The sequence below is a fragment of the Labrus mixtus genome, chromosome 8 (assembly GCF_963584025.1).
Source record: "Labrus mixtus chromosome 8, fLabMix1.1, whole genome shotgun sequence".
NCBI lineage: Eukaryota > Metazoa > Chordata > Actinopteri > Labriformes > Labridae > Labrus > Labrus mixtus.
In genome coordinates this window covers 13,613,016-13,635,314 of record NC_083619.1, presented here as the reverse complement: position 1 = coordinate 13,635,314, position 22,299 = coordinate 13,613,016, and the positions used below count along the sequence as shown (strand labels likewise).

The 22,299-nt window shown below is 39.4% G+C and overlaps 2 protein-coding genes across 3 annotated transcripts; both read left to right on the top strand.

The window, feature by feature from the left end:
• Positions 1-6,612: 6,612 nt before the first annotated feature.
• LOC132979028 (organic cation/carnitine transporter 2-like) lies at positions 6,613-13,657 on the top strand. 2 transcript variants are annotated; one of them, XM_061044472.1, is made up of 10 exons: positions 6,613-7,016; positions 7,384-7,487; positions 8,630-8,784; positions 9,010-9,181; positions 10,538-10,679; positions 10,809-10,903; positions 11,509-11,723; positions 11,980-12,162; positions 12,797-12,932; positions 13,322-13,657. In XM_061044472.1, the coding sequence occupies exons 1-10, from the start codon at positions 6,666-6,668 to the stop codon at positions 13,335-13,337; spliced, it is 1,569 nt and encodes a 522-aa protein (XP_060900455.1). In that variant the 5' UTR covers positions 6,613-6,665; the 3' UTR covers positions 13,338-13,657. The 2 variants fall into 2 exon arrangements, 1 of the variants encoding a protein (XP_060900455.1); XR_009674008.1 differs by lacking the exon at positions 13,322-13,657 and having other exon boundaries at positions 12,000-12,162.
• A 175-nt stretch (positions 13,658-13,832) lies between these two features.
• Positions 13,833-19,853, top strand: map2k2b (mitogen-activated protein kinase kinase 2b). Its single transcript, XM_061044473.1, has 11 exons — positions 13,833-14,957; positions 15,067-15,277; positions 15,421-15,567; positions 16,747-16,824; positions 17,106-17,157; positions 17,388-17,512; positions 17,705-17,918; positions 18,073-18,125; positions 18,593-18,654; positions 18,791-18,836; positions 18,969-19,853. Exons 1-11 carry the CDS (start codon positions 14,869-14,871, stop codon positions 19,074-19,076), a joined length of 1,185 nt encoding a protein of 394 aa, XP_060900456.1. The 5' UTR covers positions 13,833-14,868; the 3' UTR covers positions 19,077-19,853.
• Positions 19,854-22,299: the final 2,446 nt, after the last annotated feature.

Here is a 22,299-nt window from a genome sequence, read left to right as displayed (position 1 = left end):
TGTTGTGAGCTGAAAAGGAAATGTGACTCTGAGACTGAAGAAATGTATATGTCTGATATTTACGTGATGTCTTCTTTCTAGCCTTTTAGAGATGAACCGAAGCAGCCAGGAATGTGTGGGCTGTACATTCTAGCAGAATATAAGCAACACTGTGTGATGAAGACTTTTCTGCCATTCTGCCACTTTGCCAATGATTGCAAACGATTGTGAGATCTTGGTCAGCATGGGTCAGCGATGGTCTGCACTTTGTCAGCCATATGTGTTATGTTTCTATGTTGTCTGACCATGGCTGAATAAATCTAAGATGATCCACAGTCTGTTTCACGATTCCATCATTGTTCATCTACTATAGAAACAACCCCCACCTAACACTTGTATTGTCGCAGGTATACCTCACTATATTTATACTAAGCCACCACAGCTGTTACGACAGCCGTTAAATATAAGACACACCCGACTTCTTAACATGCTCTACTGCTTATATTTCTAGAAGGGTGTCGTGCTATGTTGCACCATCTTGTGGTTGTTGTTTCACCAGGTTCTCTTTAGAGTTTCCATTGATATGGGAAAATCCAAAATAAAATTATTTAATTGATTCATTCTCAACTTTTAATAACACTATGTGCCGTTTTCTGCTTTTTGTGGCCCAGAGATGCAACATTTAAATTCAAAATATGAAGTAAAAGATCAAACATTTCAGCTAATATGTTGGGCAATAATAAACTGTAAACTCTTACTGACATACTTGTTTACAATATAAGAAATTTCACGTGATTAGAAGCAGCCTAAAAAATTAACTTATCTCACCTTACAGGATCTGTGTTGAAAGGCTCTCTGGGTGATGACGTAATAGCCACGCCCCTTCGACGATGTGCAGCTCTACTCACCTCATGTAGTTCAGTTAAGCAGTTAGAGTGTGAGAGTTAACTGTTCCTTGTTAACTGCTCTGCCTGAATCACCAGTTGTGTTGAGTGCTTTATTGTGTGTGTCCATGAGAACCTTACCACACACTAATACCCACATAGCACAGACACACACACAGATATTCTTACACACATCCTAACAGACAAACAGCTACCTATGCCCAGCTACTGGACCAACTTGGCTGTATTTCAACATATTGGAATAAAGGAGAAACTCAAGAAGGAAAACTGCTTCACTGGTGTTCTTACCGACATCACCCGAACAACACTAACCATCCATACCCAGTTATACAGTCCTAACCAGGTCCTCACCTACATTTTGGTCCTTCGAGCCGGATGCAGTGTTGATTTGGGATCAAGATGCAAGCAGTTCGTCCAAAGCGGCAAACACGTCCACCACGTTACCTGGATGACTACGAAGTTGACACAGTGAGTTACAGCCACCATTGTTCTCCTGAAGCTTCTGCCATGTATGAGCAGGAAAGAGAGTGGAGATCTCCTATGGAGGGAGAGGTCGAGATGACACCCGCCACATACTCACACAGCCCGTATCCTCAGCGCCAAGTGCAGTGGGACCCAGCCCTCGATGAACAAGAGGACGAGTATTTTCCTAGGCACGCCACAGTATATGACAGGAGTCGTGAGGCATCGAGAGAGATCTTCCCACCTTCTTCTGAGCCCACTTGGAGAGGAGACTTGACAGCTGAGTGTAAGGCTGAGCTACAGGAGATTCGTATTGAGAATAGGAAACTTTGTGAGTCTTATGGGCACATATTCAACGATATCAGTCAGCTAAGAGACATGCATAAAGACATTAAGTCACTTACAGACAGAGTAAAGGCACAAAGTAGGGCCCAGGCAACGTATCAGGAGCCAGGTTTGCTGTTACCTCCTCCTCCACCACCTATTCGTCTGCCAGTTACAGACCACCTCCACGATGGCCCTCAGCCAGTGAGGGAGAGAAACCCGAAATGCTTTCAGCCATCAAGAGGATGATGGGCGAGCTACAGCTGCTAAAGCAGAGTGCTACTTCAAGTTTAGCCACCAAGGGTAACCTGTGCTCTACTCCTAGAGCAGCCTACCTACCAAGACCTCTGCCACCATTCAGCAGGTCTCACCCCTTCAGTGACTCAAGCCATAGGACTCAGTACGAGCCTGAGCCACACTTTAGGTATTCACCCAGTCCTCAAGCAGGCTTTAGGTCTTCATTCCCAAGTGATCGCCACTCTTACGCTGCCTTCACTTCAGAAGAGAAAGTATACAGAGGGCCAAAGCCTAAGATTCCCTTATTCTGTCACAGGGACCCAATGGAGTTTGCCCAGCTAAAGATAGCTTTAGAGAATCTTCTTCCATCAGATAGCACCGAGCTCTTTAAATATCAAGTCCTGACTGATCATTTGAGACTCAAAGAGGCTTGTATGGTAGCCGACTCCTACCTTAACTCGCCCACACCTTACTCCGACACAATGGCAGCATTGAATGAGAAGTTTGGTCAGCTCCATCATGTGGCTCTGAAGAGAATAGCTACTGTTATGACTCACCAGAGGTCAAGCGCAGAGACATTTCAGGCTTCGAGAGGTTCGCCTTGCAGGTACAGTCTCTTGTAGGTATGCTCCAGACTCTTGGACCTGATGGAGATGTGGAACTAAGATGTGGCTCCCATGTTGCTCGTCTACTCACCAAACTCCCACCCGAGCTTAGAGCTGACTTTCGCCGTACAATGCTTCAGAGACCAGGGGCGACGTACACCCTGACAGACCTGGCAGAGTGGCTAAGATACGAGTCTTGGTGCCAAGGTTACGAAGTCCAGCCATCAAGCAAAGGACAGCTACACAGCTACAAGGGTGACAAGCGGCAGAGTAGACAGGCAGCTACAGTGTTACATGGTTCAGAAGACCCAAGGCACACAAACCCATCAAGCCAACCTCCTGTGCCGTTACAGAAGAGGACTAAGGCCAAGCAGTATTGCCCCTACTGTGAGAGCTCAGAGCACTTCCTGAACAGGTGTCCAGCCATACAGAAACTCACCAGGGAACAGGTAGGGGAGTGGATCAGAGCAAATAGACGATGCTGGCGCTGTGCGAGAACCCACCAAGCAGCTCAGTGCGATCTTAAGAAGCTGTGTGATGTGTGCCAAGGTAAGCACCTAAAGGTCCTCCACGAAGTCAACAAAAGAGGCTCAGCTGAGCCACCCAAAGAGGAGACCTGCTTAGTCAGTACTAATACTGAGGTTCTCTCCCTGGACTGCCCATCAGATTCCAGCAGAGTACTTCTGAAGGTCATCAAGGTTCTGCTCAGCCATCAACATCAATCGCTAGAAACCTATGCTGTATTGGATGATGGATCCGAACGGACCATGCTCCTTCCCAAGGCTGCAGAGCTCCTAGGGATACAAGGCACCCCTGAGGACCTGAACCTGCGCACCATAAGACAGGATGTGCAGACACTGAGAGGGGCATGTGTGTCATTCCACATATCTTCAGCTGCCCGACCGAAGAAGAGTTTCAGCATTAAGGACGCCTTCACAGCGAAGCGTCTCAGTCTAGCTGAACACTCTTACCCCATCACTTTGCTACAGAAGAAGTATCCCCATCTTGCAGGTCTTCCCCTTCAACAGTTTGATCGAGCCAAGCCTCTTATACTCATAGGGGCGGATCACCCACACTTGTTAGCCCCAGTTGAGCCTGTTAGGTTGGGTCCACCAGGAGGTCCAGCAGCGATTCATACTCAGCTTGGATGGACTCTGCGGGGCCCCACCAGACTGGTTAAGCAGACGCTGTCTCATCAGCAGTGCCTCTTCGCCACAACATCTCCGCAAACCACTGAACTGATGAAGAATGTGGAGAGGCTCTGGCAGATGGATGTGCTGCCTTTCAGAAATGACAAGCTGGTTGTGCGCTCCAGAGAGGATCACGAAGCTACTGAGCTGCTGGAGGAAAAGACAACCTGTGTGGAAGTTCAAGGCATCTTAAGGTATGCTACTCCCTTGCTACGGAAACGTCAGACCCCTGTCTTCCAAGCAACCAAGGAGGCAGTCATGCCAAGTCTAAGGAGCACGGAGAAGAGGCTGGCGAAGACTCCACAGCTAGGAGAAGCATACTGTGAGGAGATCAACAAGTTGGTCAAAGCAGGATCAGTTAAGAAGCTGAGCCCAGACCTTCTTAGCCAATAGCCATTTTTGTTTGATTTAACTTGATATGAACACCGCATACATTTTTACTGTTTGAAAAGTCTGATTTGAAACGGTGACATATTACATGTTTAAAAATATTTTACTGGATATGAGACATCAGTTTCATAACTTTCTTACATTGTACAGCAGGGCTGTATATTTTGCATATGACAAAGTAAAACCTTCACACACCTTACATCACTGAAAATAATATTCTTTTAAGCTTTGAAGCAATAATATTTACATAAAATAAAAAAAAATAAAAAAAACCTTTAACTCCTCATACACTGAGGAGTGTTTGAGGAAATGCCATCAAATGTGGTTGTTATTGGCCCAGCTGCTGGATACAGCAATATGAATTTTGAGTCCTAAACAAGTCATTTATCTCTTCCATTTTTTTCATTTTAATCGTCTGAAATCAGTGTTTTACGATGTGTTTCTTTTTTCTTTTTTTAGAGATTCTCTGTCCCTATTTGACTTCTGTCTGCCTCTCAAGAAATATTAATGTAGATACTATGTTAGTTACTTCGCCGTGTGAACAAACACCGCCTTAATAAAGCTAAAAATCTGCTGTATGCATATTATCTTGGCGTAGGGCCTACATGGTATTCTGACTGTGTTGAACATCATGCATTAACAGATTTCACCTCTACAAATAATCTTGTAGAAATCAGGCATAGCGTTGGCAGAGTTAGAAAAAGGTGGCCAGTTTTTTCTCCAATGAATCATAGACACAGTTCATGTAAGGGTCACTCACCTGCTGTAAAGGCAAACTGTCTCCCAGAGAGAAGTTCGTCAGTCACACTAACCTCTCTCTGCGACCCATTATTTAACTGTTCACATGACATACTTTATTTAACTTCACTTGAGCCTCTGTCTCCTTTTTCTGCAGCGGGCAATAAAGTCGGCGAACTAACTTTTTAAATGCCCGCTTTTCATCGCCTTCCAACCTTGGTGTTCTCCTGTAATGATCCGATCTCAACAGTCACAGGATCAAAGGTTCCTACTGTAACAGATTGTTGTGTTTGTTATATGTACTGTATATCTAATTCGCTTTTAGAGTGAGGTGTCCCTAGAGAGTTACCATAGTTGCCGAAAAGCAGTTGTTGTTGTTGTTGTTGTTGTTGTTGTTGTTATCCTGTTCGCAGTACACAGGTGTGTGTGGAATAAAGTGGAAGCCGTGGATAAAGAAGCTCCCCGCCTATGTGCCGTTTATTGTTTTCTTAATAAGTGTATCAGGTCTGACGAACTCAGAAAGCTCGGTTACACTACTCCCTGCAGTGTTGCGCTGGGTGAGCTGCACCACGTTTTCCACTGCGGTCAACCCAGCCGCTCCTCGCTGTTACATGGTGAAGTGCGCCGGCCCTAAATGTGCCCTAAGTGCCCACGTATTCTGATCTTTATGGTAAATGCTCCGGACTCCAGAGCGAGCAGGAGTAACAGACAGAGAGAGCGATTTTGACCCGTTATTAATCTCCTTTTCCAGGCAAAAGTGATAAATGCCGAAGTCTTACCATAAAACTGGCTATGAGATACACGTGTATGAAACGGGAGCAAACAAAATACTGTTAGTGTGAGAATAATACTGCGAGTCTGCGGTAACTTCCGTTTTTCAAAATAAGGTGTTCACAATAAATAAATAAAAATATGTTCTTCCGTAAGTACACAATGATTCTTATATGGTTGGACTAAGTACTTCTTAGACTACATGCACCGGTACTATAGAGTACTTTTACTGTGTACTTTTTGAGTAATCCACGGTCAAAGTCCATGATAAAGCACTATAATGAGTATTTTTTTATGACTTTGATGTCTTGTAAAAAACAATTCTTCCATGAGTACACAATGATTCTGATATGGTTGGACTAAGTACTTCTTAGACTACAAGCAGAGGTACTATGAAGTACTTTTACTTAGTACTTTTTGAGAAATCCACCATCAAAGTCCCTTATATGTCATATTACAGAGTCTTTTTTTCAGACTTTGATGTCTTGTAAAAACAAATTCTTCCAAAAGTACACAATGATTCTGATATGTGTACTTTTTGAAAAATCCACTGTCAAATTCCCTTATAAATCTCTATAATGATCCTTTATTCTGACTTTGACGTCTTGTAAAAACAAAATCTTCCATACAATGATTCTGATATGATTGGACTTAGTACTTCTAAGACTACATGCACATGTACTATGTTGTTGTATGTACTTGTTTGCCATTAATCTGCTCTGTAGTGTCCTGGCATGGCTACAGTCATTTTGTCATACTCATAAAACTGAAATATAACTGTTGCCTCCTTCAAAACTCCCAGAACACAATGAAGACTTCTGTGCGCTGTGCTCTGACTCTGAACTCTTCTAAGGACAACCTGACACAATCCTGTCAATCAGGACTCGTCATCTCGTCTCACTTTAGTGTGTCTCAAAAATAACTTTAATCGACTTCAGTCTGCAGAGACCTATTGCAGTAAGAATGCAAAACGCCTTTGGATAATGTCTTAAACCAGGTTAACTCGTTTTTTGCAAGATCGTCATTCTCATTCTAAGACATCACAGTTCATTTTTCCCTCAGTCATGTCGGCGGAGAAAATCCGAGACTTCGATGAGAGCACGGCTTTTTTGGGAGACTATGGCCTCTTTCAAGTTCTGATCATAGTTCTGCTCAGTTTAAGTGCCGTTCCGTGCGGGTACATGGGGTTGATCGTCGTTTTCGTCTCGGATACGCCCGAGCACCACTGCAAAGTGTCGGTCAACTCCACGCGCAACGGCACAGATGTTGAGAGCACGAGCAGCTGGATCGGACCTGACAGCTGTTCACGGTACAAGTTGACCGACAACGGGACAGAGTCAGCGATCAGCAGTGAGCGATGTGTGGACGGATGGGTGTTTAGCACGGAGAGATACAGCGCTACTATTGTGTCTGAGGTAATGCAGAAATACTAAAAGTCTTTACTTCATATGTGATGTCTGATATCTGGTTAGTTTGGTGCTTTTATAGACTTAGACGACTCTGTAGGCTTATATTGCACCCACACACATGCTTGTATGTTTTTCTTTATGTGCCTTGTATTTGTATTCCTGTGTGCTCAAAAACATGAAGCACACAATGATGTGATGTATAGCCCTTATTTACATTGCTTAATTATTCTTAGGATATGTAATATGCACTGGTGATTAGAAGTTTACAAGTTTAACACAATTTAACTGTCTGTTAAGTTATTTCTTTAGATTAGTTTGGATTTCATTTGATTTTAATCCGAACGATTCTAATCTTATTGTTTGTGAACTACAGTGGGATCTGGTGTGTGAAAATGCATGGAAGGTCCCATTTTCCACCTCCCTATTCTTTGTAGGTGTCCTGATTGGATCCTTTATAAGTGGTCATCTATCAGACAGGTGGGACAGCTGTGTTGGAGAAAAATGAAATATTGTATTCAAGGAAAGATCTTTAAATAATCTATGACAAAAGATGTGTAAAATAAGTGAATTACATTTAGGCCTACATAAATACAAAAATGCTAATTACATCTTAGCTGCTCCTGCTCCTTTTTTAGGGTGAGATACCAGAAGCATCACAATGCTTTCAAATGGTTAGTAGCTTTGCGTCCTACATGAGATAGAGCAGGACATCTTTAACATTCACCCCTGTAATCAGAGCTGCTCTCCTGACAGACAGCATAATTAGGATTTGGTGCATATAATATAGAGTCCAAAGAGCAGTTTATGACAAATTATGTGAGTCCCAGGAAAAAGAAGTGAAATGTGTTACACAATTCCTTGCAATATAAGATCAAGTTTGCTTCATCCATAGATAAAAAAAAAAAAAAGTTGGATTCATTTATTTTCAAATTTCCTTTTTAAACCCAGTTATTAAATTGCAGACATATATCATTGCATTTTTAAACAGTTCTAACTAGGGGATTATTATCTAAGGATAGCTTATTTTGCCCACTTTTTCTTGAAAAGAAACGCTGGGGAGAAATGACTTGAAATCCAGCTTCACCCTTGAGCATGTTTGGTGCTTAGTAAGAGAAAAGAAAAGCTCTGAAAGGAGCTGTAAGACACTAAAACAAAGTTTGCATGAAAATCAAAGGAAACATTGAAAGGTTAACTAACTTCACAATGCAATCTGTTAATTAATATCCCCTCTAAATCTTTTTTGAAATTATTTTACAATATTACACTTTTTTGTTGTCTCAGGTTTTATTTATTTTATCACAATATATACATAATGAATATACAGTACATTTGATATTGGTAATGTCTATAAGGTGGTAGCTATTTTTTAATATCAAGTTAGTCTATTTAGTGTATGTCTATTTCATTTTCCAGTATCAGTTATTGTGTTGATAGTTTTCCAGTTACATGATTATTAAATGTTGCTTTTAGTGGTTGAGTATTTCACAATACTAATAACCCAGCCAAAGACACTTTTGTTATTGTTTACGAGTACTTTATCATAAAATAATATTCAAATATTCAGTGTTACTGAATCTAAATGCTCTGTTCATGTCATGTTTTTGTGTATTGTCTTACAGGTTTGGCAGAAAGCCGGTGTTTTTTTTCACCATGGTCTTACAAACCGTCACAGCGTTGATCCAGGCCACCTCCGTTAGCTGGGTGATGTTTTGTGTCCTCAACTGTTTGAGAGGACTCAGCCAGATATCCAATTATGTCACATCACTTGTACTGGGTGAGAGACAGCTGATGCATTTTGTTTGTATTGAAAGAGTCTCTACAGCTTCCTTTGACACCGTGTAGCTTAGTGTCTGCAGTGTGGCAGTGCTGTGTTTCCCCTCAGGCAAAGTCATGAATTGTGCTCAGGCTGTTGAAGGATGCATGAATTCAATATGGTTGCAGTCAATCTTCACTATTTTCTGTGTGTAGTTTTCATTCTCTCGATTTTCTTCATGTTCAGGCTGTGAGATGCTTGGCCAGTCTGCCCGGGTCCGCTTCACTCTGCTGGGTCACAGTGTAGGATTTGGCCTCGGGTATGCCTTGTTGCCGCTTGTTGCCTACTTCATACGAGGCTGGAGGATGCTGCTGGTTGCTAGTGCCATCCCCAGCTTCTTATTTCTTCCATCATGGTGGTGAGTCGATGACTGCTGAATGCTATTATTGATCAGTTGTTGATCTCATGTCTCACATGAGTTTTTTTAAAATATATATACTTTCTAACTATTTCAATTCATATTTACTGTTTTGTGCTCTTTCTATATGTGTATATGAGTGATCCCAGCACCATCATGACTTTATTGATTTTCCAAGAAATGTATGCGTATCAGAATCTAGTCTATTGATTTTATTGCTGTTTTTGTCATTAAACAATATAATACATATTTCCACACAAAAAAAAAAACATATTGAAAAGTAAATGATTAAGGTTTAAATGTTTTTCTTTTATTGAGTCCCCACGTGACTTCACTTCATGAAACTCAAAAGAGGATTATTTATGTGGTTAAGTTATCAGCTATTGAATTTTACTACAGCTTCCAGCCATAATTTAACAGTTGTAGCTGTTGTTTATCTTAATGTTTTGAGAAAACATTAAGATGTGTTTTTTTTTTTGCTATAATGAGTGTGTAGGATATAAATTGTTGTTGTCATTCATTAAGCTGGGAAAACTGATTAGAGGCTCTAAAATAGCACCAAAAGGGGGACAGGTTTCAGTGTTGTATGCTAAATTTCTGAAATAGTTTGGAAATTGCAAAAAAAAAACAACAATTTGGATCAGTGACGTAACTGTAAAGAAAACTTACTTCTTCACTATGGCATTTGTCATATACTATAGTGGGGATACAGCTGGAAAATCTGTGAATGATCTTAAATGGAATAAGGTGGTGTGTAGAGTTTGCAGATTGTTTGTTTATGTTCTCTAGAGCCTTGTCCACCTGCACCATGTCTTGCAAAAATGATTATGAATTTCAATCTGTGAACACTGTACAGCTCAGTTAGATACGTTCTACATAAACCAACATTTAAGTGAACTTTGTGCTAGATACTGTAGCTTATGCTTTCACTCAGCTGTGTATGGAAATGTGTTGGCTGACAGCAGATAGCTGTAAACAGGGCTGGATAATAAATCAAAAGGATGCAACTCTGTGCCTGGGTTATGACATACCAGACGGGGCTAGTGCCAGTCTTTATGCAATCAGATGCTGAAATGCCTCTATCTCTTTCCTACTGTTTCTGCTTTCTTCTGTCTTTTCTTGAGTTGTTTTTTTTTTTTTTTTTAATGATTTAGCCCAAAACTAGATACTGATGCAACACTGTGTGCATGTATGTTTCTTTAATATTTACATGTTCTGATTTGTTATTGTATTAAGTGATTAAAATCTATCTGTTATCTATGCAAATGTATCTCCTTAAATGCATCCTATTTTGTAATGGATGCATAAGCTCAACCTTAACTTTGTGTCTCTCTCTATCCCTCTCTGTCTCTTCAGGGTGATTCCTGAGTCTCCACGCTGGCTTTTGCAGAAAGGTCGGTTAGAGGAGGCTGAGCGTGTCATACGTAATGCAGCCAAAAGGAACAGAGTCCCCGCCCCTGAGATCATATTCAGAGCCGGGGACTGCTTGGAGTCGATGGTATTTAATTTCATATTCGCTCATGATGTTGAAGCTTGTTTCTTTCCATTTTAAATGAGGCTCAAGCTGAGGCAACCATTACACTGTACACAATGGGACTGTTCTGTTTCTTTTTCTGTGTCGAAACAGCAAAACAATGGTGAAGAGGTGCACACATACACTTATGTGGACCTGATACGCACCCCTAACATGAGGAATATTACAATTCTAGGAAATCTCATTTGGTAATGTAACTTATTTTCTGTTTTCTTTCTAAATTTGACTGTGAATATGTTTATGACACCAGAGCCATTAAGTTATTCTACATAGAGTCATGTTTTACTACAGCCTGTTATAAAGAATGTGATAAATATTAAGTGCAGTTTTGAAAAGGATGCAAACAAGATCAGTAATGTTTATGGTTTGATCGACTTGAGAGTTTTTGTGAAAATGTACCTCTGACTACATTTGTTACATCAGGCATTATCTCTTTGATAATGTTAATGTGAAATACATTCATACTTGTATATTCTTAACCCTTCATTTTTTTTTTATATAAAATAAATGTTATATTGTTTAGAAAACATTTGTTAATTTATTTTATATTTTTGATATATATTAAATATTTATAGATTTATAATGTCAGGTCCAAAATCAATTTTCCTCATTTTAGAAAAGCAAGTTCCACTCACATACTGGCTTTTTAATTTTTGACACTGGTTCAAAAAATTTGACCTTCGATAAATAAAACCAAATCAAATATCTACTGTAGCTTTTCTAAGTTTAATTGAATACGTTTTTAAAACACCGCCCTCTATCTTTATCCAGTCTTGATTCTGTATTTCTGCAGGCTCTCTGTCTCCATGGTCTTCTATGGTCTCTCTCTCAATACAAGCAACCTGCATGGAAATGTCTACCTCAACTGCTTCCTCTCAGCAGTCATTGACATCGGGGCGTACGTAGCCATGTGGGTGCTGCTGAAACGTGTGCCTCGACCCACCCTCCTCTTCATTGCTCTGATGTTCTGTGGCATCCTGCTTCTGCTCCTCCAGCTGGTTCCTGAAGGTCTGCAGAGTCTATGTAGAATATTGACTGAATCACACTGTTTTGTTTTATGTTTCTTGTTAGTACCATTTCACAGGACTACGGATGAAATTGAGCTATTGTGCTAATTCCGGCATATTTACATGAAGCATATTGCTGATATGTTGATTGATGTGCACTGTCCTAATTCAATAAATTAAATAAATTAGTAAATTAACTTTAATTCGGTTCGTAAAATTATACCTGGCTTGTTTAGTAAACCTGTTCTTTTTCTTAGACATGCCTGTCATGTTCCAGGTGTTGGCCTTGGTGGGAAAGATGGGCGTGTCTGGTGCGTACAGCTTCATTTATGTGATTTTCACTGAACTGATCCCAACCGTGGTCAGGAACATGGGCTTAGGGATGGTATCCACAGCGGCACGCATAGGCACCGTCATTTGTCCTTTTGTGGTATATGTGGGTAAGTGTTAAATTCATTTTTTTGTTTGTTTGTTTGTTTGTTTTGATTCTTTATGTTTTGTATCTGTGTTCACTATTGAAACAAAAATCCTCTGCATGAAAGAGAAGGATCAGTATTAAAACTCTACAACTACTCACTTCCCTATGACAGTACACTTGAGTGAACAGTTTGAAAATGTAATGTTCAGAATTTCAATGTAAATCCCTTGCAAAAGATTTTGAAAATTCCTATGGTAGTTTGCAACATAATATTTCTTGGTAAATATTTACTGTGGAGCGTCCCTTTAATTTATAAATGCTTAAAAAGAAAAAGAGAGATGTAGACAATCTCTAACCCATTCATAGTTCCTTTTCACAAACATTTTTACTCTACATAGTTGGACAAGTGCAGGTGTTACTTTGAACTTTTACAGCTCTGTTAAATTCAAGTGTCCTGGTAAATAATGACAGCAAGCTAGCACGCATGATAGGAAACTGAAACTGAAGCAGCTCAATGGAACTGAGGCCTCATTACAAACGTCATTTCCTACTCTTACATGACAAAGTCTCTCTGTACAAGTCCTTTGATTGCAACCAATGGAAAAAAAACACAAGACATATATATTTAACGCACATTCATTTAATTTGTTTTGTAGGTGTCTACAGCAAGATCTTGCCATACATTATTTTTGGCACAATTAGCATCATGGCTGCTGCTGTTAGCATGTTGCTACCAGACACCAGAAACAACAAACTTCCAGATCTTATCAGCCAGGCCAAACCCATCAGAAAGTATGTATCTTTTACTGGGTGTAAATGTGTGAATAATTAACAGATGTAAAGCTTGTTATGTGGTAGATGGCAGTTCTATGAAACTTGAGCAATCAAATGTGGTGACCTACATATGGTCTTACTCTTACGTAATATTTACGATACTTTAACTGCATTTACCACATATTTGCATCTACATTTTCAGTGTAAGGGATTGTCATATTATAAATAAATTGTTTGTTTGTTTGTTTTGGGTTTTTTTTTTTTGTTGTTGGGGGGGGGGGGGGGCGTTAAATCAGAAACCAGTAAGCAAAGGGAAAAAGTGTTTTAGAGCCAACTGAATAATATTTGAAAAAAGCTAACACTTTTTCTCTGTATATCTGTCTCTCTTTCCTTTTTGTATCGTTAAGCTTCAGCTGTCCATAGAAAACAGCCTCAGCCCAGTCAGACACAACCAAGGGCTGTCAATAGATGAACAAGAGCGCCCTCTGCTGAAAGAAAAGTCCATGGCAAGAGACGAGCAATCACTCAATCACCCATCACAAATGTTAGAGAGAATTTTTATTTGAACAGCATGGAAAGCATGGAACAGATGAAACATTGTTTTCTTTAATGTCATCATAAAAAATATTAACAAAAAATTCATACAAAAAATAGGTACCTAGATTTTACAACTTGGCTATGGTTTCTTGTTGAAAAACTAAAATTGTTAAGTGTTTCTCTGAACTTGCTTGAATGAAAATAAATAGCAAAACGTGTCTGTCTGTAAACATTTGTATAGAACAGTTCAGTTAAGCTTTAAAGGTTCAATCTTTACACATAATCAACTGTAAGATTAAGATAATGATTGCAAATGTCACCAAAAATGGGCACAGACATAATTTACTGTGATTTTTTTCTACAAACCAGGAAAACAGAGCAGGTTCATTAGAGCAGGTGTTCAGAATCAAAAGCTTCTTGTACCAGGTGGATCGCGACCAAAGATATCAATCTTAATTGACACTAATAGGCAGTCAATGTTAAGATTACAATTCATAGACTGATCATAGACTGTAAATATCATTGTAATACTGGGAACCTGTGTTAAATGCCAAATGTTATAATTCTACTTGTATGTGATACCAAAACATTTAGTTACTACCATAGACAGTAAATATTAATCTTACTACCCAGCTGACTATCCACATCCGAAATATCGCGAGATGAGACGAGACATCGTGTGCATCAGTAGCTTCTGCTACGGACCCCGGTGTGAACCTGCAGAGTGACACCTCACCTGACAGTGAAGGGACCAGGATACACTGAGTGACACTAAAAGTAAATTAAGCTGGGCTTTCTTAACTGAACATCTGGATTGCAGACAGCAGAGGAAGCGCTTGTAAACTGAAACAGTTGTTGTTATCAGCGGTACACGTACTTTCACTATCAGTGGGGATGCCACGAACTAGCAGATGAAGTTAGCTAGCTACCGGTGATGGCTCTTGTTTTGAAGATATTTTGTTTGCCGTTACGTTGTAGCTAGTTTAGTGTAAGTTAATTTACAATTCACAAATTTCCCATTAGTGTCGTGACCCTAGCACTGGTTATCGTGCTGCCTTCGCGTCTCATTCTTTAACTCCTCCAGCTAGTTAGCAAACGAGCTAAGGTTAGCAACTCTCGTAAATTGCGTGCACTTAAGTTTTTTGCAGATTCTGAGGCCAAGTCTGTGTAAATTACGGACATGTTTAGCTGATTTGGGTTATGTTTAGTTGTGTTAAATGTCCTACCTTTTAACATAGACAGGAAACTCAAAGGTTATCAGTGGTTAATGAAAATAGCTTCTACCAAATGTCGAAAAAACTACATTTGCTATTTATCCTGCAGGCGTTTGCACAAGAATAACTTTATTTCCCAACCAGTAAGCGAAGTAAATTATCATTTGTAGTCACTTAAGGCTTCTAGTTAATCCTCAATAAGCATGGCTCCTAAGAAAAGACCAGTGCCCCTAAACATTGCTCCAACTGGGGGCGGATTCTCTTCCTCCATCAACACTGAAGTTGCATCTGAGTAAGTTTGTTTTCCATCTAATTAACATCCTCTTATAGTAAGTTAATATTTCAGTCACTTTGTCAACTAAATTTTTTTTTTAATTCCTTTTCTTTTCCCATTTTCTCAGGGCCAATTTAGAAGCACTTAAAAAGATATTGCAAGAGCTGGACCTGGATGAACAACAGAAGAAAAGGTTAGAGGCTTTCCTTACCCAGAAGGCCAAGGTGGGCGAATTGAGAGATGACGACTTCCAACGTATTTGTGAGCTTGGTGCCGGCAATGGAGGAGTCGTCAATAAGGAATGCCACAAACCCTCTGGAATAATAATGGCCCGAAAGGTTACTTATTAAGACATAACATTATTGATAAGAATATGATCTTATTGTGTTTCTGCCTTTAAACAAAAGTTATACTGACTGCTGGTAACCTTCACAAAGTGATCACACTGAGAAACCTTGATCTTATTGTCTTTTCTGTTCAGCTCATTCATCTTGAAATCAAACCTGCCATTAGAAACCAAATCATCCGTGAGCTTCAGGTTCTGCATGAGTGTAACTCTCCCTACATTGTGGGCTTCTATGGAGCGTTTTACAACGATGGAGAGATCAGCATCTGCATGGAGAACATGGTAAGCGAAATGATGCAGGGTTACTGGACAAAAAGGTATGATCAGTATTTCTGCATAGAGCAGGTCATCACGGCATTAGCAGGCATAACATCCATAGACTGCGAAATGCTGCTGATTGGCTTTTAACATGTAGCAAGAAAAGTGAGTCAGTGACCACTTTACACCTGTCCTCTCTTTTCACTGGCTACATTTGAGCTTGAGAAGTCTTTTTTAAGAATCTTATTAAAGCCTTAAATGGTCAGACCCCACTCTAAATCTGTGATTTGCTAACTTCCTGTGACCCAGCCTATAAGAAGTGACTAAGCCTTTTGAGTTCTGGCTACACAGCTGTGGAACTCCTGACCTGGTGATGTCAGGCAGGCACACTCAGTGTCCTCTTTTTATACACTTCTTAAGACGGTTAAGTGTTTCTTTGTTAACCTTTGGCTTTGTGGTTTACACCCCACATGTTTTTGTTGATATATATATTTTATTGATGTTTATTTGATTGTATTTATTTGTTTTACTGTTTGCTGATGAGTGTATTTGCTTTTACTGCCTTTTCTTGTTTTAATTGTAAAGCACTTTATAACTTGTTTTTGAAAAGTACTCTTTAAATGTAGTTATTATAATCTTTCTTATCATTTTTATTATCCCCAGACCGAAAATGTTGTTCTTTTCCCCATAGGCACATGTTATCTCATGAGGTCAGGTTCAAAAAGCTTAGTTTCCTTTTGTACCTATTTTACGTATTGTAACATTGAATCAGGGGAAAATAGAAGATCTTCAGTGACCTGTTTATTTTTCATTCTGTAAGTAAGGTTATTGTTAAACAACAATCAATTAGCTATTCAAATGCAAATCCATTTCGCGTGACTCAAATTATTCCTTCTTGCCAAAAGCAGCTGTCAGATTAAAAACAAGTACATTTAACTTGTCTTCGGTAAGATTTGAAGTAAAAATGTAAAGCAGTTTCATTGTGGTGATATTTAACTTGAAACTCTGCAGCACTGTAACATACATTTTCTTAAAAAGGATATGCATGTTGTACATATTAGAAGTAATGAACCTGTAAATGTATTATATGTATAGGGCAATATTTGAAAATATGTCATTCTTTGAACTGTCATTTTATACAAAATGTGCATTTAGCAATCTCTATCATGACATATTATGTTTTTATGACCTGTTTTTATGCAGGATGGAGGATCTCTGGACCAGGTGCTCAAAGAAGCTAAGAGGATCCCTGAAGAGATTCTGGGCAAAGTCAGCATTGCTGTAAGTAGTGTATTCTTATCCTCTTTATATTTTCATTGTATGTAGTGTAACTGGCACTAACAACACGGTGGGTAGTGTGAATTTATTTGTATTATTAAATATTAAATATTTTGAAAACCAAGACTCTTTGTCCTTACATCACCCGGCTCTGTCAGTTTAATGTATCAAGCTAAAAGTATTCCATGGACTCAAGACACAAACACACACATCAGCGGTCTCAATCGGTTTCATACGTACAGTATGTGAGGATTATTGACTTGTGTAATTTCTCCTCTTAACAGGTTTTGAGAGGCCTTGCCTACCTGAGAGAAAAACACCAAATCATGCATAGAGGTATTTTCTCAGTTAATTAGTGATTCATATATTCCATAACATGGAGCTTTATCTGTAAGGAAAAGTCAAATCTAGCTATGTGTAAGGGGTTAGGGCTTGAAAATGTAAGTATAACATTCCAGCTATTCTGTTAGCATTTGGGTTGCAGTCAGTAAATTTAAATTCATAAACCACCCATTATATGCATTTTGTCAGATAAGAGTCTAAGAAAATATTTCTTTAACCCCCAGATGTGAAGCCTTCAAACATGCTGGTGAACTCACGTGGGGAGATCAAGTTGTGTGATTTTGGTGTTAGCGGGCAGCTCATAGACTCTATGGCCAATTCCTTTGTTGGGACAAGATCGTACATGTCGGTATGTTGGTACTTTCTGCATTATACCTTGTAAATAAATCGTTGGCATTCCTGCACTCTCTTGTCTTTGTGTCTAACTTTAATTGTTCGTTATAGCTATTCAAATTATGATTTCATGCTTGAGCAGTGGTAACCATTTTTGATGTGATGTTAATCCTTGACTTTGCTTTTTCTTGTTACGTTTGACGTGTAGCCTGAGAGATTGCAGGGGACCAACTATTCAGTGCAGTCAGATGTGTGGAGTATGGGACTGTCCCTTGTAGAGCTGTCCATCGGACGCTTCCCCATCCCTCCTCCAGATGCTAAAGAACTGGAGGCCATATTTGGTCGTTCCATTCTGGATGGTAGTAAGGGGGATATGTTGAGCACTTCACCAAGACCAAGAGCACCTGGTAGACCTGTCAGTGGTGAGAGCATTTTAAGCTGTTTGACAGTAGAAAAGATACATTTGTTTTTTTTTAGGCAACTTAAGGTTAAAGCACCAGAAATAGTTTACATAAAAAAGTACACTTTGGTATTCTAACATGCCTAATCTTTTATACTGTGGTTATTCCTTTCCAGGTCATGGTCCTGTAATGGCCATCTTTGAACTACTAGACTACATTGTAAATGAGGTAAGAATCCATGAATCTTTAGGGGACCTTCTGCATTTTTTGGAAACATGATCATGTGTCCTTTTATGAGCAGTGGAGTGACCTCCCAATAAACAGTTGAAGTAGCTAATGCATGATATAACAAGAGCCGGTACCAAGAGCTGTGTTGCATCTTCTGCTAGGAAAGGTATGATCTCTTTGATGTTATACAGGGCAAATCGACCAGACTCGTATGAGCTTTGCTGGAGTCGAACAGATAATATACACACACTGTTCATTTAGTGGATGTGTGTGGCTCGATTGCAACGTGAGTCAGACGGATCGTGCAACAGATGGGTGGTGCATTTAGGGACTATTTCTTCAGTTTTTGGACCAAACAAAACATTGTGTAAAGGCTTTTGTTTGTCTAAGTTTACTGCTCGTTTTTATTAGGGCACAAGTACTTTGTGTTTTCTTTTAAATTCATTTCATATCCCTCTGTCTTTCAGCCTCCTCCAAAACTACCACATGGAGTCTTCACATCTGATTTCCATGACTTTGTGACAAAGTGGTGAGGCAACATGTTAGCCTGAGAGCACTTAGCGATCAGAAGTTATCACAAAACATTTGTTCCAGTGTTTAGTGAACAACTTGAAGGATGAAATGAATAAATGGATGTAAAATATCTTTCTTTTCTTTATTGTCAGTCTCATCAAAAATCCTGCAGACAGGGCAGACTTGAAAATGTTGATGGTGAGTGTCCTTTGTTAGACTTCAGTTACACAAGCATTTGTTCACACTAAAGATGGAGTCATGTTGTTTAAGAGATTTATTTATCGATGTCTGGTATATTAATTGAATGTGATTGTGTTTGTCATGTTGCAGAACCACACATTCATCAAGCGCTCTGAGGTGGAGGAGGTAGACTTTGCTGGCTGGCTGTGTAAAACTATGGGACTGAACCAACCTAGTCCCACACGCACTTCAGACTAATTACACACATCTGAACAAACTATGAGTGTGTAAACAATCTTGAGATTCTGTGACACAAAACCTTGAACCCACATACACACTTTGTTTGCAATAACCCTCCCTCAGGTGAGCCTGGTGATTCTCTATCTGTCGAATGAACTCTGATCACTTTTTTGGAAAGGTACTGTACACTTTTGTGTCTTTTTTCATTGGTTATTACTGATTGTGTTAAGTTCAGGATTTTTTCAGCCATTCAATATGTTATAGATAATGAAAACCTATAGCTATTAGATTGAAATTGTGTGTCAATTTAGTTCAGTCTAATTTTGTCCTTGTTATTACAACCATACCATGTGATGTTAAATGTGTTTTGCTGACAGATATTAGGATTTTCTTTAGTTTACAGTGGCTGCCTAAACTATTGACAACTGGGAGAAAAAAAGGAAAAGTAACATGCACAATATAGCTGCGTAATTCTTCTGCTTCTCAGTTTTCTCCTGGGAATGTCTCAGATGTGTTGTCAGGCTTACAACACCCAGTTCTTACTATCACGGTTTAGCATCTGTAAATGTGAGCAGGCAGATTAAGTTTGACACTGTGCAAACAGGATCAAAAATGTTAGAATATGTTTATTTTATTAAGCAGGTTGGCTATATGTGTCCTTGTAAGCATGACTGAGTTCAATGTCTGTCTTTGCATTTGTTACTATTTAAGATGTCTTGAGGTGAACCACAATGTTAAAAAACATTTAGGCATGACCCTCATTTCAAAGCCAAAAATAAAAACGTTTCAACCTTATATGTGCCCTCTGCTCCCTCTTCATTTAAAATATCATCCTCAGCTTGTATTCGCACCATAAGCTACTTTAGTGGAGCTATTACAAGAAACGGTGCCATTTCTCGTTATTCCAAAGGCAGACGCTGCTGGAATACAAAAATATGTGTTACAAGACTTCTTTTATCTCTTTGCTTTGTTATTTAAATGCTCCCTGTATTGTTTCAGGATTAGTCCATTTGCTGCTTATGGTTTATTCTATATGTGTAATTTGTCCTTTAAGAAATGTTTTAATTATAAAGATGTTTTTTGAGGTTTAAAACATTGAAAGCTTTGACTTATAAAAAAGGACAAATTAGATATAAATGCCATGTATTATAACTCAGAAACATAATGTTTTCTTGGGGGGGGGGTTGTTTGTAATACACTCGTTTCACCAGAGGGGGGAAACATAACAGTTGCAATGCACATGACTAATACTTAAGAATGCTACCAAACAGAAAACATCAAAAAAACACTTGTTTTTTTACACACTGCTGCCACCAAGTTAACTCATGCTTATACTAATGGTCAGCCAGAGCATGAGAATGTATAAACGCCCTGATGAAATAAGTGAGCCCTTCATTTATATGAAAAGCCCCACAGTTCACAACAGTTCATCTGTTTGGCTGATGTGTGGAGTGATGATGACATGTCTTTTACTTATATGTCTGTCAACTTCGAGCTAAAAGTGTGAAGCCTTGAGTCAGAGAAAAATGTTGTGTTGTAGTATTTGGGGAGGGGGACTACTGCAGCATAAAACAGTGAAGTCTGCAGTCATTAATATGCAAATATGTAAATGAGGGGGTAATTAAGATTGGGCGTTTGTCGGTGGCTCTTTGATTGCAAATTAATTCAAATCTGCAAGAAAGGGGGAAGGGATGATGAGCTATAAATGAGGAAAAAACAATGTTCCCCCCCAACACACACACACACACACACACACACACAAAACTGTATTAGGGCTCTATAGAATATATAGGTCCTATTGTATAGAAGAAATTGAACATTGCTGCTTTTACATTCCTTTCATAGATAAAAACCAAGGGCGAACTCCCACACCGAGGATGAAAAAAAGAGTATCACACACTTTAAAATGCACAAAATGGTTGCGTTAAAACTATTTTTTTAGCACCAACAGAAGCCGCAGCATAGGGGGGGAGGGGGGGGGGGCTATGCATTTGTGCTGAGACAATTAACCGTGTACACAGTCAACCAAGCTTTCAGCATGGCAGGCTACAGCCACCGCAGGGAGGTGGAGAGATTTCTGCTCATTAAGAGTGATGTGGCTGACCCCTGTAGAGAGACTTGCTCAGGTGTCTTGGCAGGGGGTGTGTGTGCAGCAGGAGCATGCTGTGTGTCACAAACAGTGTTATTTTCATATTTCATATGTATTTGTCAAACACGGGGGGCCTACAGTTTGCACACAAGCAAACAGTACTGTTATTGCTGTTTCAGTGGTCCCTTGACACTTGTACATCTTCCTCCACTGGCATGTGAAATGAGGATATGTATACAAGGAATGAAAACACATTTAATGTCGTGAAAATGGGGGACAACAGCTGCTCTTATCACCTTACTGTGTAATGACTTTCTCACAATGCTGCAGCTTTGCATATTTCATAGGCCTTAAACACTGACCACAACAATGTCACCTTGATTCCCTAGATTAAAAAAACACATTGTAGTTTAAAATTAAGTTTGGTTGTGATTTATCTTAAAAAATAAACAAATTAGGCCTTTAGGCTTCAGGTTTGTTCATTAAATTCAAGTGTCATGACGTTTTTATTAACTACATTCAGACACTTTAAAGCACAAACACTGGCACTCATCTATTTCAAATTGTGTGTTAGCAGCTGATCCCAGGCCTGCTCTGTTGTGTGACAAGTGGTGTGTTTCAGAGAGAGGGGGCTGTATTTTTTACAGGAAACAGGAAACCAGAAGTCATAACAGGATGCCCCAGGTTTCTTTACTGTACCTGATGCGTGGGTGGCTGCTTTGGGGTAACCCATTTACAAAACTATGGGGCTTGACTTGAAGAAGAGAGTGGGTGGAGAGGTATGCACTTGGGGGTTAGGAAAATGGAGTTTCACTCTAAATATAGCTTTTTCATGCCTAACCCTAAAACCTTGATGTTGTTTTACCTCTATGCTGTTTGTCCTACTTTTTAAAAGGGCACAAAGCAAACACTGTTTGATGTTTGGTGTAGAGCTGCGATATGATCACTTCCATGGCAATTATGCACCATCTTTCCTCAGGTGTACGCAGTGAATCTGTGACATGACTGCAGTTTTGTCACAATGAGGTTGATCATCTGATATTCACTGAATGCTCCTTACCCTGTTGCAAAAACATAAAATCGGGCTGTATTCATATTGACTTACTTCTTAAACAGTCTTTTCAAATTCAGATTTAACTATGTAGGCTATAG

What these genes read in the sequence shown, in the direction of transcription:
- map2k2b (XM_061044473.1), top strand. Translation starts at nt 14,869, where the DNA reads ATGGCTCCTAAGAAAAGACCAGTGCCCCTAAACATTGCTCCAACTGGG. An exon ending in TGGGCAAAGTCAGCATTGCT is followed by an intron (nt 16,825 to 17,105) that starts GTAAGTAGTGTA and finishes TCCTCTTAACAG; the next exon opens with GTTTTGAGAGGCCTTGCCTA. An exon ending in ACCTGGTAGACCTGTCAGTG is followed by an intron (nt 17,919 to 18,072) that starts GTGAGAGCATTT and finishes ATTCCTTTCCAG; the next exon opens with GTCATGGTCCTGTAATGGCC.
- LOC132979028 (XM_061044472.1), top strand. Translation starts at nt 6,666, where the DNA reads ATGTCGGCGGAGAAAATCCGAGACTTCGATGAGAGCACGGCTTTTTTG. An exon ending in CCTCCAGCTGGTTCCTGAAG is followed by an intron (nt 11,724 to 11,979) that starts GTCTGCAGAGTC and finishes TCTTTTTCTTAG; the next exon opens with ACATGCCTGTCATGTTCCAG. An exon ending in TCCTTTTGTGGTATATGTGG is followed by an intron (nt 12,163 to 12,796) that starts GTAAGTGTTAAA and finishes TTTGTTTTGTAG; the next exon opens with GTGTCTACAGCAAGATCTTG.